General features: G+C 41.1%; 1 protein-coding gene across 1 annotated transcript in view; it reads left to right on the top strand.

Annotated features, from left to right (window-relative positions):
• The window catches only part of LOC145398078 (hemicentin-1-like), a 127,668-nt gene that overhangs the window by 74,381 nt on the left and 39,008 nt on the right, over window positions 1–14,279 (top strand). Inside the window, exons 60-67 of the mRNA XM_080271033.1 lie at window positions 6,200–6,388; window positions 6,906–7,099; window positions 7,792–8,002; window positions 8,108–8,197; window positions 8,930–9,121; window positions 9,316–9,482; window positions 10,175–10,613; window positions 13,722–13,921. Coding sequence (XP_080127159.1) covers window positions 6,200–6,388; window positions 6,906–7,099; window positions 7,792–8,002; window positions 8,108–8,197; window positions 8,930–9,121; window positions 9,316–9,482; window positions 10,175–10,613; window positions 13,722–13,921 — 1,682 coding nt within the window. The remainder of the gene's footprint in view (window positions 1–6,199; window positions 6,389–6,905; window positions 7,100–7,791; window positions 8,003–8,107; window positions 8,198–8,929; window positions 9,122–9,315; window positions 9,483–10,174; window positions 10,614–13,721; window positions 13,922–14,279) is intronic.

Below are 14,279 nucleotides of genomic sequence, written 5' to 3'. Positions count from 1 at the left end.
CAGCTCAGTTGATGGTCAGGTGTACCTAGATTGAAGGATTGATTTGACTAGTAACCAAGGAGACTCATTCACACCCCATAGCTAAGGTGAGCTTGGTCTAGATTGAGAACTGACTGGGAAGCCTATACCCAGAAGCAGACACACAAGAAGTAAAAATAAAATAAAATAAAATGGAGTAACTTCCTTATATAGATCTGATCCCCCAAGAGGTGTCTGTTAGGGGATGTTTGAAGACTGTAATGCCACCAAGGGAGTAGGCTGCTCATCCACCTTCAGATATACTTGACTATGTAGCCTAGCCCCGGTGCACTACGTCTCAGGGGACTGGGTGTCACATTGCTACTCCCGGGAATGTAATGATGTACAACTGAGCAGGGAGGCTTGTACAAATTTGCTGTTTACGTTTTATTTATTTAGATTATTTACACTCTAGGGACTTTGCCTCTGTCGACCTAGCAGGAAGGATAGATAGGAGCAGGTGGATAGATTGATGCAAGCAGGAAGGACACATGAGAGCAGAGGGGTAGATTGATGCAAGCAGGACATATGAATGCAGAGGGATAGATTGATGCAAGCAGGACACATGAAAGCAGAGGGATAGATTGATGCAAGCAGGACATATGAAAGCAGAGGGATAGATTGATGCAAGCAGGACACATGAAAGCAGAGGGGTAGATTGATGCAAGCAGGAAGGACACATGAAAGCAGAGGGATAGATTGATGCAAGCAGGAAGGACACATGAAAGCAGAGGGGTAGATTGATGCAAGCATGAAGGACACATGAAAGCAGAGGGGTAGATTGATGCAAGCAGGAAGGACACGGGATAGCAGAGACAGATTAATGTGCCTCTAAGCAACGCAGGAACCCTTTAAATTACTGATCCTATTTCTAGTAAGCTCGAATTGTTGAAAAAAAAAAAATGTATATATGGAAGACTGTGATAAGTAAAAGTGTCCTTATTTTGAATGAAATGAAGCCCTCAGTACAATTATTTTTACACACACACACACACACACACACACACACACACACACACAAAAACTACCTTACCCACTCAGAGCAACTTACTCCTCCCCCCGTCTCTTGCCAACTGAGAGCCAAGCCATGTTATTACTAGTAGTCTAGGCTAGCCTCTCATAGCTGTGGCGCCAAATATCGCCACGTAGATAAATATTTAAATGTCAGGCTCTCTGTTAATTGATCCACTACGTAATATGCAATTTTTACTCTAACTTGGGCTAATTTTCTCTCTCTCTCTCTCTCTCTCTCTCTCTCTCTCTCTCTCTCTCTCTCTCTCTCTCTCGTGATTCTTCAACTTGGCATTTTTTACTCTAACTTGGTCTAAAATTGCCAATCCTCCATGTGGAATACTGAGTTATGAGAATAGAATAAACAATGACATTATGCTAGTCACGAAGAGGTGCTATGGAAAGGACGTAGAACCGTAGTATTGTCCTTTTCCTCAACTGACCGATGTGAAATAAGCAGCAAAAGGACGAAAATCTAGGCCAGGTTAAGATGAAAAGAGTATAGATCAATATCCATTTGCCACGATTTTTATGCATGTTGTTGTATTTTGATTTCTTGTGTTCCAGGAGCATATGTGTGTGTGTGTGTGTGTGTGTGTGAGAGAGAGAGAGAGAGAGAGAGAGAGATGAAGTTCAAAATTTCTCTTCTAATCTGAATAAAATCGTATGCAGTCAGAAAGAATGAAAATGAAACACGTAATTGAATTCAAGATGTTAAGGAGCATTGTGTTGATGTGGATGTGCTGGAAAGTGTCAGGAGAAGTAACTTAGATGGTTTGGCTATGTGGACAGAATGGAAAGTGAGAGACTGACTAGGAGAGCGTATGTGTGTAGCGTGTGGAGTTACGTGACGAGACAGATAGGCAAATGAGAAAGGGGCGTTGTGGTATTGATGTGAATGTGTTGGATTATGTTGGGAGGGCCTTGAGATAGTTTGGCTACGGTACGTAGAAACAGTGGAGATTGAAAGACTGACTAGAAGAGTGTATGTGTATGGGGCAGAGAGGGAGACTGAAGATGAGGTAGTAGCACATGAAGTGAGTGGATGGTGCGTACCCTTAGCTGTGCAAAATTCAGTGACCTAAAGTGACATCCTGTTGTTGCCTGAGGTCACGAGACAGATAAATATTCATGCCTGGCCCTATCTGAATAATCTATCTTGTTACGTCACGGTGTATAAGGATTGTTCTTCCTCCACTCTTATGTAGCTTTTGTACCCCTTCCTCAGCCCATCTTTAGGTGGGAATGATGATGATGATGATGATGATGATGATGATGGTGGTGGTGGTGGTGGTGGTGGTAGTGGTGGTGGTGGGGGTGGTGGTAGTGGTGGGGGGTGCTGTTGGTGATGATGATGATGATGATGGAAGTTCTCCTACCTTCGTACCTTTTACTTGTTCGTGGATATTACAGTACTTCACCTCATTTTTTAAGTAAAGCACACACACACACACACACACACACACACACACACACACACACACACACACACACACACACACACACACATCCCACATCTCACAGCACAAAGAAGCAGATAAGAAAATACAGAAATGGTTCAATACAGAATGTAAAAAATCAAAAGAAAGAAGAGATTTGTTGTGGAATAGATACAGAAGACACAATAGTGAAAGGGCGTATAATAATTACAAACAGGCAAGAAACAACTATACAAGAATAAGGAGGGAAGCCCAAAAACAGTTTGAGGAGGATATAATAAAAAAAAGTAGTGATCAACCAAAGCTGTTTTACAGCTATATCAGAAGCAAAACCAAAGTAAAAGATATAATACAATCCATCACGGACGAGGGAATCACTTATACACAAGAGAAAGATATTTGTGAAGCACTAAATAAGAATTTCCAATTAGTTTTTACAGAAGAAAAAAATTTTGAGAGGGACTGTGTGGAACACGCATGTCCACACATATTACCAGATATACAAATAGCAGAAAAAGTAATACAGGAGGAGTTAAGTAGATTAGACAGAGGAAAAGCAAGTGGTCCTGATGAAATTTCATGTTGGGTGTTACGAGAATGTGCAAAGGAGTTAAGTAAACCATTATTTTTAATTTTCAAGAAATCCTTGAGTCAAGGGAAACTACCTGATATTTGGAAAAAAGCAAATATAGTCCCCTTATTCAAGAAAGGAAATATACAAAATCCTCTCAACTACCGACCAGTATCACCGACCAGTGTTGTAAGCAAGGTATTAGAAAAACTTATAAGAAAAGCTTGGGTAAATCATCTAGAAGAACACAGTATGATAACAGAAAGACAGTTTGGTTTCAGAAAAGGAAAATCATGTGTTACTAATCTGTTGAGCTACTATGACAGAGTAACAAACACAATACAGGAAAGGGAAGGATGGGTGGACAGTATCTATTTAGATTTCAAGAAAGCTTTTGACACAGTACCACACCAAAGACTTTTATGGAAACTGTACCATCAAGGAGGAATTCGAGGCAAACTGTTTTGTTGGATGCAAGACTTTCTCATAAAAAGAGAAATGAGGACAGTACTAAGAGGAAACTACTCAACATGGAAAGAAGTGACTAGTGGAGTACCACAGGGTTCGGTGCTGGCACCAATCATGTTTCTAGTGTACATAAATGATATAAACAGTAACACTGGAAATGAGAGCTATCTGAATATGTTTGCAGATGATGCAAAAATACAAAGGAGAATGACTAGCACAGACTCTTGTAGGGAGCTACAAGAAGAATTAAATAAACTTCATGAATGGAGTAGTACATGGCAAATGGAATTCAATGTGGACAAGTGTCATGTAATCAAGTTTGGTAAAAGTGGAAAAAGACCTGATTGGGATTATAAGTTAGGAAATAAAACCCTATACACATCAGAAAGAGAGAAAGACCTAGGTGTGATTATCAATAACAGACTATCTCCGGCTGACCACATCAGCGAGAAGGTACGGAACATGTATACACTGCTTGCAAATATGAGAATAGCATTCACATACATAAATGAAGACATGCTAAGAAGGATAATAACATCATTCATTAGACCAACCCTGGAATATGCATCAATAGTCTGGAGTCCTCATCTCAAAAAGCATATAGACAAGATTGAAAAAGTTCAAAGGGCCGCTACAAGATGGATACCAAGCTTAAGGGACCTAAGCTACGAAGAAAGACTAAATAAACTGAATCTACCAACACTACAGGAGAGAAGGAAAAGAGGTGACATGATAATGCTATATAAGTGCATATCAGGAAAGGAGAAAATAGACATAAATGATTACTTAACATTTGGAGAAGCATCAGCAAGAGGACACTGCAAAAAACTGCATAAGAAGAGAGGTGATAAAGACGTAAGGAAATTCAGTTTCCCAAACAGAGCAATTGATCAATGGAATGCACTACCGAATGAAATAGTGTGCGCCAAAACAATTCACAAATTTAAGGATATGTACGATAAATATGGTCTAAGACACGGGACAATACGAGCTTGACTCATTCCTGGAAAGATACAATTAGGTAAGAACAATTAGGTAAGAACACACACACACACACACACAGACACACACACCGATCGCTCGCTGGTGCAGTGGTAACGTTCCCGCTTGCCAACTGGTGGACGGGAGTTCGCGCCTCGCTCAGGTTGCGAAAAGTTTCACTGACGAAGTGGGTGGTTACTGTCCCCCTTGAGCAAGGGGACGGTTGTGTGCGTGTGTGTGAAGGTCACAGCCTTGCCCTTAGATCGGACTATATGAGCTCTCAGCTCCCTTCCGGGAGGGTAAAAGCTGACCATCACGACCATCAAGTGATCCTGACCGACCCGGTGAAATACACACACACACACACACACACACACACAGGGAGCTTCGGCTCGACAGACCGTTGCTTGTTATGTAATGTTCAAATGTATAGCCTACATGGATGTATGACTATAAAGCAATAAACATTTACTTACTTACTTACACACACACACGCACACACATGACGTTCAGATTTTACTGTCTCCAAACGTTTTATTTTTAGCAATGGAGAAACGTTTCTAACTGTAGGAAGGGATCAGATATGAACACCCAGTAATTTTTATAAGTTCTGTGTGTGTGTGTGTGTGTGTGTGTGTGTGTGTGTGTGTGTGTGTGTGTGTGTAAAAGTTCTGTGTGTTTTTTCGTTATGCAAGTCCTGTGTCTGTTTTTTACTTTGTGTAAGTTGTGTCACCTCTGTTTTCTTATTCTCACGAGTTCCTGATAGAACAAAAGCATATGTAACTTCTCAAAGGCCTTGTGTAGGAAGTTAAGATGGCGTTAAAGTTTGATGGAAGTGGTTGGGATAGTGGATGTTTCTCTCTCTCTCTCTCTCTCTCTCTCTCTCTCTCTCACACACACACACACACACACACACATACACATGTAATTATATAATATAACTCTGCATATATCTATCAGGCCGTGTTTATAAAAGGTCTCAGTGAAGGTTTTTTTTAGATTATTATGCAAAAGAAATTATTTAGCTCCTTATTTTCATTTAGATATTCTGTACTCTTTTCACCCTGACTAGGTTCGGAGTTTAGTATATTTGCAGTTAATTTCACATAGCTGAGTGACAGAATGAGGTAATATTAAGGTCTAACACCCTTTCCATAGCACTCCTTGACACTCAAGATGGAGGGATAGCAATTCTAGGCCAGGTTCGAGTAGAAAGAGTGCAGTTTGATTTGGCAGATATAATGGGTGAAGATACGGGAACAGAAAAGCAGCCCTATAGACAAATCAAGTTCAAGAAGGTGTATAAATATAGTCTCTGGGGAATGATAGAAATAGTGGTTGGTTAAGATCTTTTGTGGATTTGCACAAACTGCCTGGTTATGCTGGTCCCACCACATGAAGGTGTCCCCCTCCAACCACCCTGAACTGTCACATAAGTCTAGTCTCCCATAACAGTACTTACAAAACTTTGTCCACGTCAGCCATCTTTAACTTCTGCCCACAATACATAAGAAAGGAAGACCTACTAGTTTTGTAGAGCTTGTGATTAGGATAAGTCTACAGTGGATGACCAAAGTAGTGAGATATGAGTGAAATGAACTAACTTATCTCTTCAAACATGGCATTAGAAAGGTCTTGCTGTTGTGGAGTGGGAAATGGGTAGAATGATGATGATAATGATAATAATAATGATAATTTCTGACCCCTACAGCTGCCTCCGTGATATGGACACGTGAGGGCTCTGTCGTTGGCATAGGTGGGCGTGGAAATGTGGATGTGGGTGGAGATGGGCGTACATTGCGTGTGGTGAGGGCGGGACCACATAATGCAGGGGAGTATATCTGCACTGCCACCAACATTGCTGGATTCGTGGATATCCCTGTTACCCTCACAGTGCTTGGTAAGTAATCTCCATATAGTCTTGGAGAGGGATGCCTTCATGTGGCCTCACTGATATGGCAGGATGATGGAGCTGCCTGGTTATACAGACATCCACCAACCTCTTCCTTATCTCCCCAAAAGGACTGCAGAGTAAGAGCAGCGTTAGCCTGCAATGCACTGGGTTTATGTGCTGATGAGACTGAAATTGCAGCTGGTTCCTCTCCCACTGCTATTCTCCCCATACCTAACCAGCCAGAGTACATCATTACACCTGTATGCACGGTAGTGCAGTGGGTGTGTTGTATCACATGATATATAGTAGGTGTGTTTATAGGCGTGTGAAGAGCCTAATTTCTTCACCTTTTTTCTTAAATTTTCCCCTCATTTTTTCTTTCCACATTTCCTCCCAACATCAATCCTATTTCTCCATCATTTCTTTCTGCATTTCCTCCCAATACCAGCCTAATTTCTCCATCTTTTCAGTATGAAATTCCTCCCAGTACCAACCAAATTTATCGAGTCTCTTTGTTCCACAGTTCCTCCGGTCATTGCCCGCAAGAGACCTGGGGTGGTGGGCGACGTGGGTGTGGCTGTGGGTGTGGGTGAAGAGGTGGTGAGGGTGCGGGAGGGTGGACATGCGGCCTTGGAGTGTCATCTCATCAAGGGTTCACCCACTCCGTCCCGCACGTGGCGATCCCCACACCATCCCATCCTGCCACCACACCACACAGTAATACCCCATACTCTCTTGCGTAATCATCAGTTTGACTCTAGCTGACAGTTAATGTGAAATGCATAAGTGTGGATGCTTATGCCTGTGAGGTCGAGTCAGTTTTCCAAGATGGATGACTCAGGGTGATACAGATGACATTGATAATGATAATAATTTGCGATTATGAGTAGATAAAAATCCTGCATCCTATTTTCAGGTTGTGGATTGTGAAGAATGACTGATGATAGCAGGTGTAAATGTGAAAGATGATGATGATGATGATGGTAGTGATGATGATGATGATGGTAGTGATGATGATGATGATGGTGATGGTGATGATAATGGTGATGATGATGATGATGATGATGATGATGGTGATGATGATGATAATAATAATAATAATACTGTATTAATAATAATCATCATCATCATCATCGTCATCATCATCATCATCATCATCATCATTATCATCATCATCATCATCATCATCATCATCATCATCATCTCTAACCCTGTGTTGCCCCATGAGAAACATAAGAACCCTGGGCTAGGCAAGTTGGTCCTGACATTTAAGATGAGAGTGACCAGCCTCATCCCTGGGTGGCAGTACGTGTGCAATAAACCCCAACCACCCTTTGGATAATAACAATAATAATATGTGTGTATGAATATGGATGAACTAAAGGTTACCTTCCACACCCTATTTTCAGATTGTTGGTGGTGGAGAGAGACTGGTGATCGCTGGTGCGGGTGTGGATGATTCAGGGCGCTACAGCTGCCGTGCCAACAACTCAGCTGGTGAGGACGTGAAGGTGGTGGTGGTGGAGGTGATGGCCCCACCACGCATCAACACCACGGCGCTGCCCGGCAACCCCATTGTTCTCAACCCAGGTCAGGATTCACAAGAAAATCTTTTATATTGCCTTGTCTCCAGTTGGAATCTAAGAGGATGAATTATATGTAACCCAGATTAAGCTTAACTTAATCTAACTAATGTAAATTAAAATGTGTCTTGGTTTTCAGGAGGTGAGGGCAGAGGACGAGGAGACACCAGAGTGAGCACCACTGTCACCACCACACTGGGCACCACCATCACACTTCCCTGCCCTGTCACAGGTAACACTATAATTTGTTCACCTTAACCTGGCCCAGACTTTTGTCTTTTTGCACCTTATTTAAAAAAACTTAGTGGCAGAATAAGGCAGTGCAATGGTTTTGTGTACTTTCATTGTATTTCTTTATAACATTTTATCATATTTTAACCTTAATCTCCTTACAGCTCAGGGCAGAAAAGGGCAATGCTATGGCTCAGTTTATTATATCCATGGCACTTCTTCATGACTAGGACTACAGTAGCATGTTACTGAGGAGAAGACCACAGCTTTCACTTCATCTGGCTTTAAGTGGTCTCAATATGAAGCATTACATCAATAGCCTTTCCTCTCATGGTTTCACAGGAGCTCTGTCACTGCATCCCCTGTAACACTGATGCTTGTTTTGCTGCCCCACAAAGCAGTAAGACCACCATTTTTTTCTACCGGTTCTGTCCTACTGACCTATTTATTCAAACAGTACCCTGGCAACAAAGCATCTATTGTTTGGTTGCCTCACTGCTTTTAACTTCTTCAATCTGAGGACATATAATTTATTCTATTCTTGCAATTTTGATAATTTATGGATTCTATTCAGTTTAGGAGAGCCCCAAGTTGAGAAGGATTTAATCAAGCCTATACAGCTACCTAACCCCTGCATTTCAAAACATTTGTCCAGATCTTAATGAAGTCGTCTAGAGGTAACATGGATAAAACAAAAGAGGACATCATTGTAGTGAAAGGACTGCATTCACAGGTTCACCGTTGCCACGTCGTTTATGGTACCGGGGAACAGAAGCCCTTGTGTCAACTTCCCGGCAGGTCCTGGGCACAGGTGGGCGAGACCTGACACTAGTTGGCGTCACTGGGCGGGAGGCGGGCGTGTACGTGTGTCTGGCTGTCAACCCAGCTGGGGAGGCTCAACTTACCACCACACTTATTATTATTGGTAAGTGGTACAGCTGTAGTTCTAAGTCTTTTAATTTATTGTTTTGCTCATAACTTTTAATAGTTTAAGAACAGATATGATATGAATATTTCCTTGATTTTGATTACATTGTCATGTCTCATCAAGCTTCATTTTAGTTGCTACATCACATGCTGACAAGGATACATTAATAATATCACTTTTGTTTATCTCAGGTCGTCCAGAAGTGGAGGGAGACAGTGAAGAAGAAGTGACGGTGGTGGAAGGAGGCAGGGCAGAGTTGGAGTGTCGGGTGAGGAGGCCTTCCACTTCCCTCACCTCCACAACCTCCACCCACACATTTACTCCTAACCTCCATGACTACAATATCACATGGACTAAGGTAGGGATTTGGTCTATACACACTGGTGTAGCTAATTTTGTTCTTCTCTTACATATGATTACCTGCTTTTGTCCAGTCCATCCATTCTTTTATAGTTTTAGATTTACCCACTTGCTTATGTACTTCATTCCGTTTTCTTACCACACGTACTGTATAAACCTCTCATCATACCCATATCTGTGCTACACACACATACCATATTTCTGTCTTTGCTGTCTTTGGTTTGCCCAGCCATATGTCTTGTTTTCCCCATACATCCCTCCTTTTGCATTACTCTTTGTCCCACCTGCACATATCTAAGAGTACTGTAATCTCTTCAATACAGTGAAGTGTTTCATAGTTTACTTTTGCTACTGTCAGATGATAATATCAGCATAGAGGAGACTCATCTTCATAAAGATGTTAAAAACTTATATTTTTATGAGAAAACTATTATTTTTATTGTTACCCTATATAATCTCTGATTAACTGTCTGGTCAGGAACTGCCAAGACTATCCCAAGCCAGACTGTGCATCCCACAGTTGATTTTATTTAATGAAGGGGAGATTACTCATATTAAGATTGAGATTTGTGATATACATTATTAAGAAGAAAGGGAAAAGAGGTCTGAATGACGATGATGATGTATTAAAAAGACGCCTGTTTGTTTACACCCTGTAATGGCTTATCTACAGTATTCTTTGGTTAACAGTCTGGTCGGGAACTGCCAAGAGTATCCCATAGCAGGCCATACATACCCCAGTGGCCAGTGTTGGGCAGCCGAGGGACAGTGGACCACCTGACCGGCCCATACCTGGACAACTCAACCTCCTTCGACAACATATACTTGGAGAATGGTTTCTTTGATGGCACCCTATCTGACAGCCCTACCACTTTTGACAGCAACTTCAATGCCTCGTACCTGGACACCATTTATGAGTATGCATATGATTATCTTACACCACCAGAGAGCCCCAAGAGGCCAGACAGCATAGAGTGGGGGAGGAATGGGACAGGCTGGTACACCATATCAGGGGATGGATCTCGGCTGTTGCTGCCTCGGGTCACCGAGACAGAAGAGGGGCTGTACACATGTGAAGTCAGTAACCAGGCTGGGTCCACCAGGAGGACCTTCAGAGTGGATGTGCTGGGTGAGTCAAATGTCATATTGTCACCATGATGCAGGTTCCATAGGAAGCTTAGTAGCATCATTTAGTTAATATATTGCACCTTAATATTCTTTTGTAAGCTATTTAAATCATCTTGTTATTGACATACAGTAGTTGCATCAGTGACATACAGAAGAATATCATGGTGTATAATGCAAAATACATTGGTAAGGGTGAGGTGTTACAAAAAAGCCACTTTAAAATATGACACTTAGGACATGGACTTATTGATTTATTGTTTAGTACTGTATTTCAGAATGTCTTGTCCTGTTTATCGCTTTATCTCCCTTCTCTTCACATGTCTGTCCAGTGCTGAAATATAGCCTGTCAGCAGGAGGGAGCAAGAATAAAAATAAAATGATGCCCTCAGGCAGACATTGTTAAGAAAGCAAGCATGGAACTGACATAAATAGTAAATAGCCTTTGATGTTCTCAATTGGTTTCTGGACATTCATTTGTGTGTGTGAAATGCTGGTATTATGAGGTAGTGATGGCCACAAATCAGTTGCCTGATCATTGGTTTTATACACACATGCACGCAAGCACACACACACACACACACACACACACACACACACACACACACACACACACACACACACACACACACACACACACACACACACACACACACACACACACACACACACACACACACACACACACACACACACACACACACACACACACACACACACACACACACACACACACACACACACACACACACACACACAAATATAATAATTAAGAAGTCCTTTCATAATAAAATGTGTACATGACATTTCTTGAGTGAGGTGTAGATGAGTTTATGTTATGATATCAGGAAGTGTTAGGGAGTAGGTGCACTGTGTTCTTGCTGTGAAAATCAATAACACAAGAATTATTTACCAGAATGTAATTTATGCTGAAAGCCAGTCCTAAGTTGTAAGACAAGGAAATCAATGTTTCTAGGTATAATTGATTGATTCATATTATATGTAAGCTCACTTTGACTCCATATTTATGGCTTATATTTTTACCTGAGTGGTTTTCATAGCTGGAAATGTAATGGGGTGTGATATTCCAAACCTTTTTAACCTCAAGATGTACTGTACTGTACTTTTTATATTATTCTTGCTTCCTCCTGCCAGTTTTAATTTAGCTTAGGAGAAAACATTTGAACTGGAAGGGTTGGATATAGCCTATAAGGACTTCTTCAGTTTAGATCATTCCTAAGATGAATATGACAATGGTTTAGAAATAATGAGAATGAAATACAAAATACAACAAGTGCTTAGCCTCTTCAGCCAAAGACATTATATCTATCTTGTTCTTTCTGTGACCAAGCAGTTTTTCTCAGTTCAAGATAAACTTCAAACATGAGGGGATACACACAGTCTTTGTCTACCCCTTCATTACCAGTGAACTGTCCGAAGCAGAATAAAATTATCAAGAAGCAGCAGCAGCAACCTATAAATAGAGCATCATAGTCAAGAGGTTAAGTGCTGTGCATTTTGAAGAAGGCATTGTGCATAAGATATAATTCATACCATTGATTAGTGGTTAGATTTTACACTACTCCCTAATGACTACTTATGGATGATGTAAGGCAAACAGCACTTAGTGCTTTGTGTATGTAACTTGTACTTTATAAATGAAGATGAAAGTTCAGTGGTAGTAATGTAAAAGTGCTGGAAAGTGTTTGCAAAACTCCCCTGAGATGGTTTGACTATGTGGAGAGAATGGAGAATGAGAGACTGACTAGTAGAGTGTGTGTGAATGAGGTGGAGGGGGAGACCAAGGATAAAGTGGAGAGATGGGGTGAAAAGATATATGAATGAGGATGATACGAAATGGAAGAAATGCAGCCTGATGATAATGGACAGGATGACATTAAGGTGAATTGTTTGTGGCAACTCCCTCCAGGATTAAGGCATTTGGCTATAAATAGTTGGATAGATAGATAGATAGTGTGAAGTTTGTATGGTAACTGTGGGTGTGTATGCTTGTGAGGTGGAGATGGGTTTCCAAGGGCTTGAATAATGAGTGAGTGAGTGTGTTGCCCCTTCAGTTGGGCAGACTTTGATTAGTTTGTCCATGTATCATTTTTTTTCTGGGATTTGAATCTTACCTTACTCCATCCAAGGGTGGAAAAAAAAAGTATGGATGATGATAATGATGATGATGATGATGATGATGATGATGATAGTTTCATGCATGTTTACTAAATCTTTCAGAATAACTTATGACTGTTTGCCACCCACTCTTTCTCTACTTAGTCAACAAAATAAGATCAACTCTGCTTTGTCTACAACCTCACTTAGCACTCTGTTGACATCCCATTGACTTGTCCGCGGAACATGGAATTTATTTACTACATAATTTGTGTTGGCTTCAGATATGTAGTAAAATTATGCAAAATATTACTTGGTCTAGTGCAGCCCTTTCCATTGATTTGTTTGTAAAGTTTTAGTCTTTGTACTGAAACAAGCAGGAGCTTATCCATGTTGTTGTTTGGTTGGCTAGACTTCCCCCCCCCCCTCTCCCCATCCCTTCTTAGGATATTAAATTTGAGGACATATTTTTGATATTATTCTTGCCACCTGATAATGTTATTTGGCTCATGATAATCAGTGGATATATTCTCATTAAATGTGAAGGACATCTTTGAAGAAAAGTGCATTCAAATGCTGCTGTATGATTGACCTATGTTCATGGAGAACCAATTGGATGATGGTTATTCTTATATTCAATGTAGGGATTGTAGTGCCTGTGCAAGTGAACATAGCCATCCATCCATCCATCATCCAATCCTACGTCGTTGCCCCATGAGGAGCGTAGGAGCCCGGGGCTAGGCAGTTGGTCCTACAACGACATATAAATAAATGGTGATTCATAGAGAATTATGATGATCAGATAAGGAAAAATGGTGGTCATATATGGAAGAAAGTGTGCTAAATGCTAAAACTGTATAGGTGAATGATCATATAATGGGAGCTCACATAGCAGGGTTTGAGTGAATTATGATGATGATGATGATGATGATGATGATGATGATGATTCCCTCCTACCTGAACTTTATAATCACCCTAAGTTTTTAAATTCCAGTGGCCCCAGCAATTGAGGAGATAGGTACAGGACGGAGACAGCTTGCAGCAGCTGTGGGGGAGCCAGTGGTGTTAGAGTGTGATGCCAGAGGAGATCCACCACCACAGATCAGCTGGTTCCATGGCTCTAAACAGGTGGATTCTGGGGCTCGGTTACAGCTGCTGGAGAAGAATCAGGTCCTGCTTATTACTTCAGTTGAGGTGCGTATTGTACATTTGTTTTTATCTGATGGAACTGAGCCACTCTCAGAACTTGAATACTATGTCTTGGTTGTTTGAAATATGAGCCTTAGCTGTGGAATGAGTCTTCTTGGTTATTAGTTAAATTAGCCTTTCGTTATGACTACACTTAGCCCCTCAGTTGAGGTAGAAGGGGTTAGCGATCTTTTTCAGAATAGGACAGACACACTGTACTGTTGGGGTACTGTGTAATGTCAAAATGATAGTCCTCTCATTTTTGGATGTACTGTATCAGCATAGTATACTGTACTGAAATAGTTTGTTGTGACTGTACAAACTTGGACACGTAATGTTTAGTGGTGAGAATCCCCCAGTTGAA

This window comes from Coenobita brevimanus, chromosome 44 (genome assembly GCF_032717465.1).
Source record: "Coenobita brevimanus isolate Jiangsu-jjx chromosome 44, ASM3271746v2, whole genome shotgun sequence".
NCBI classification, from domain to species: Eukaryota; Metazoa; Arthropoda; class Malacostraca; order Decapoda; family Coenobitidae; genus Coenobita; species Coenobita brevimanus.
This window is presented reverse-complemented; position numbering and strand designations above follow the sequence as displayed.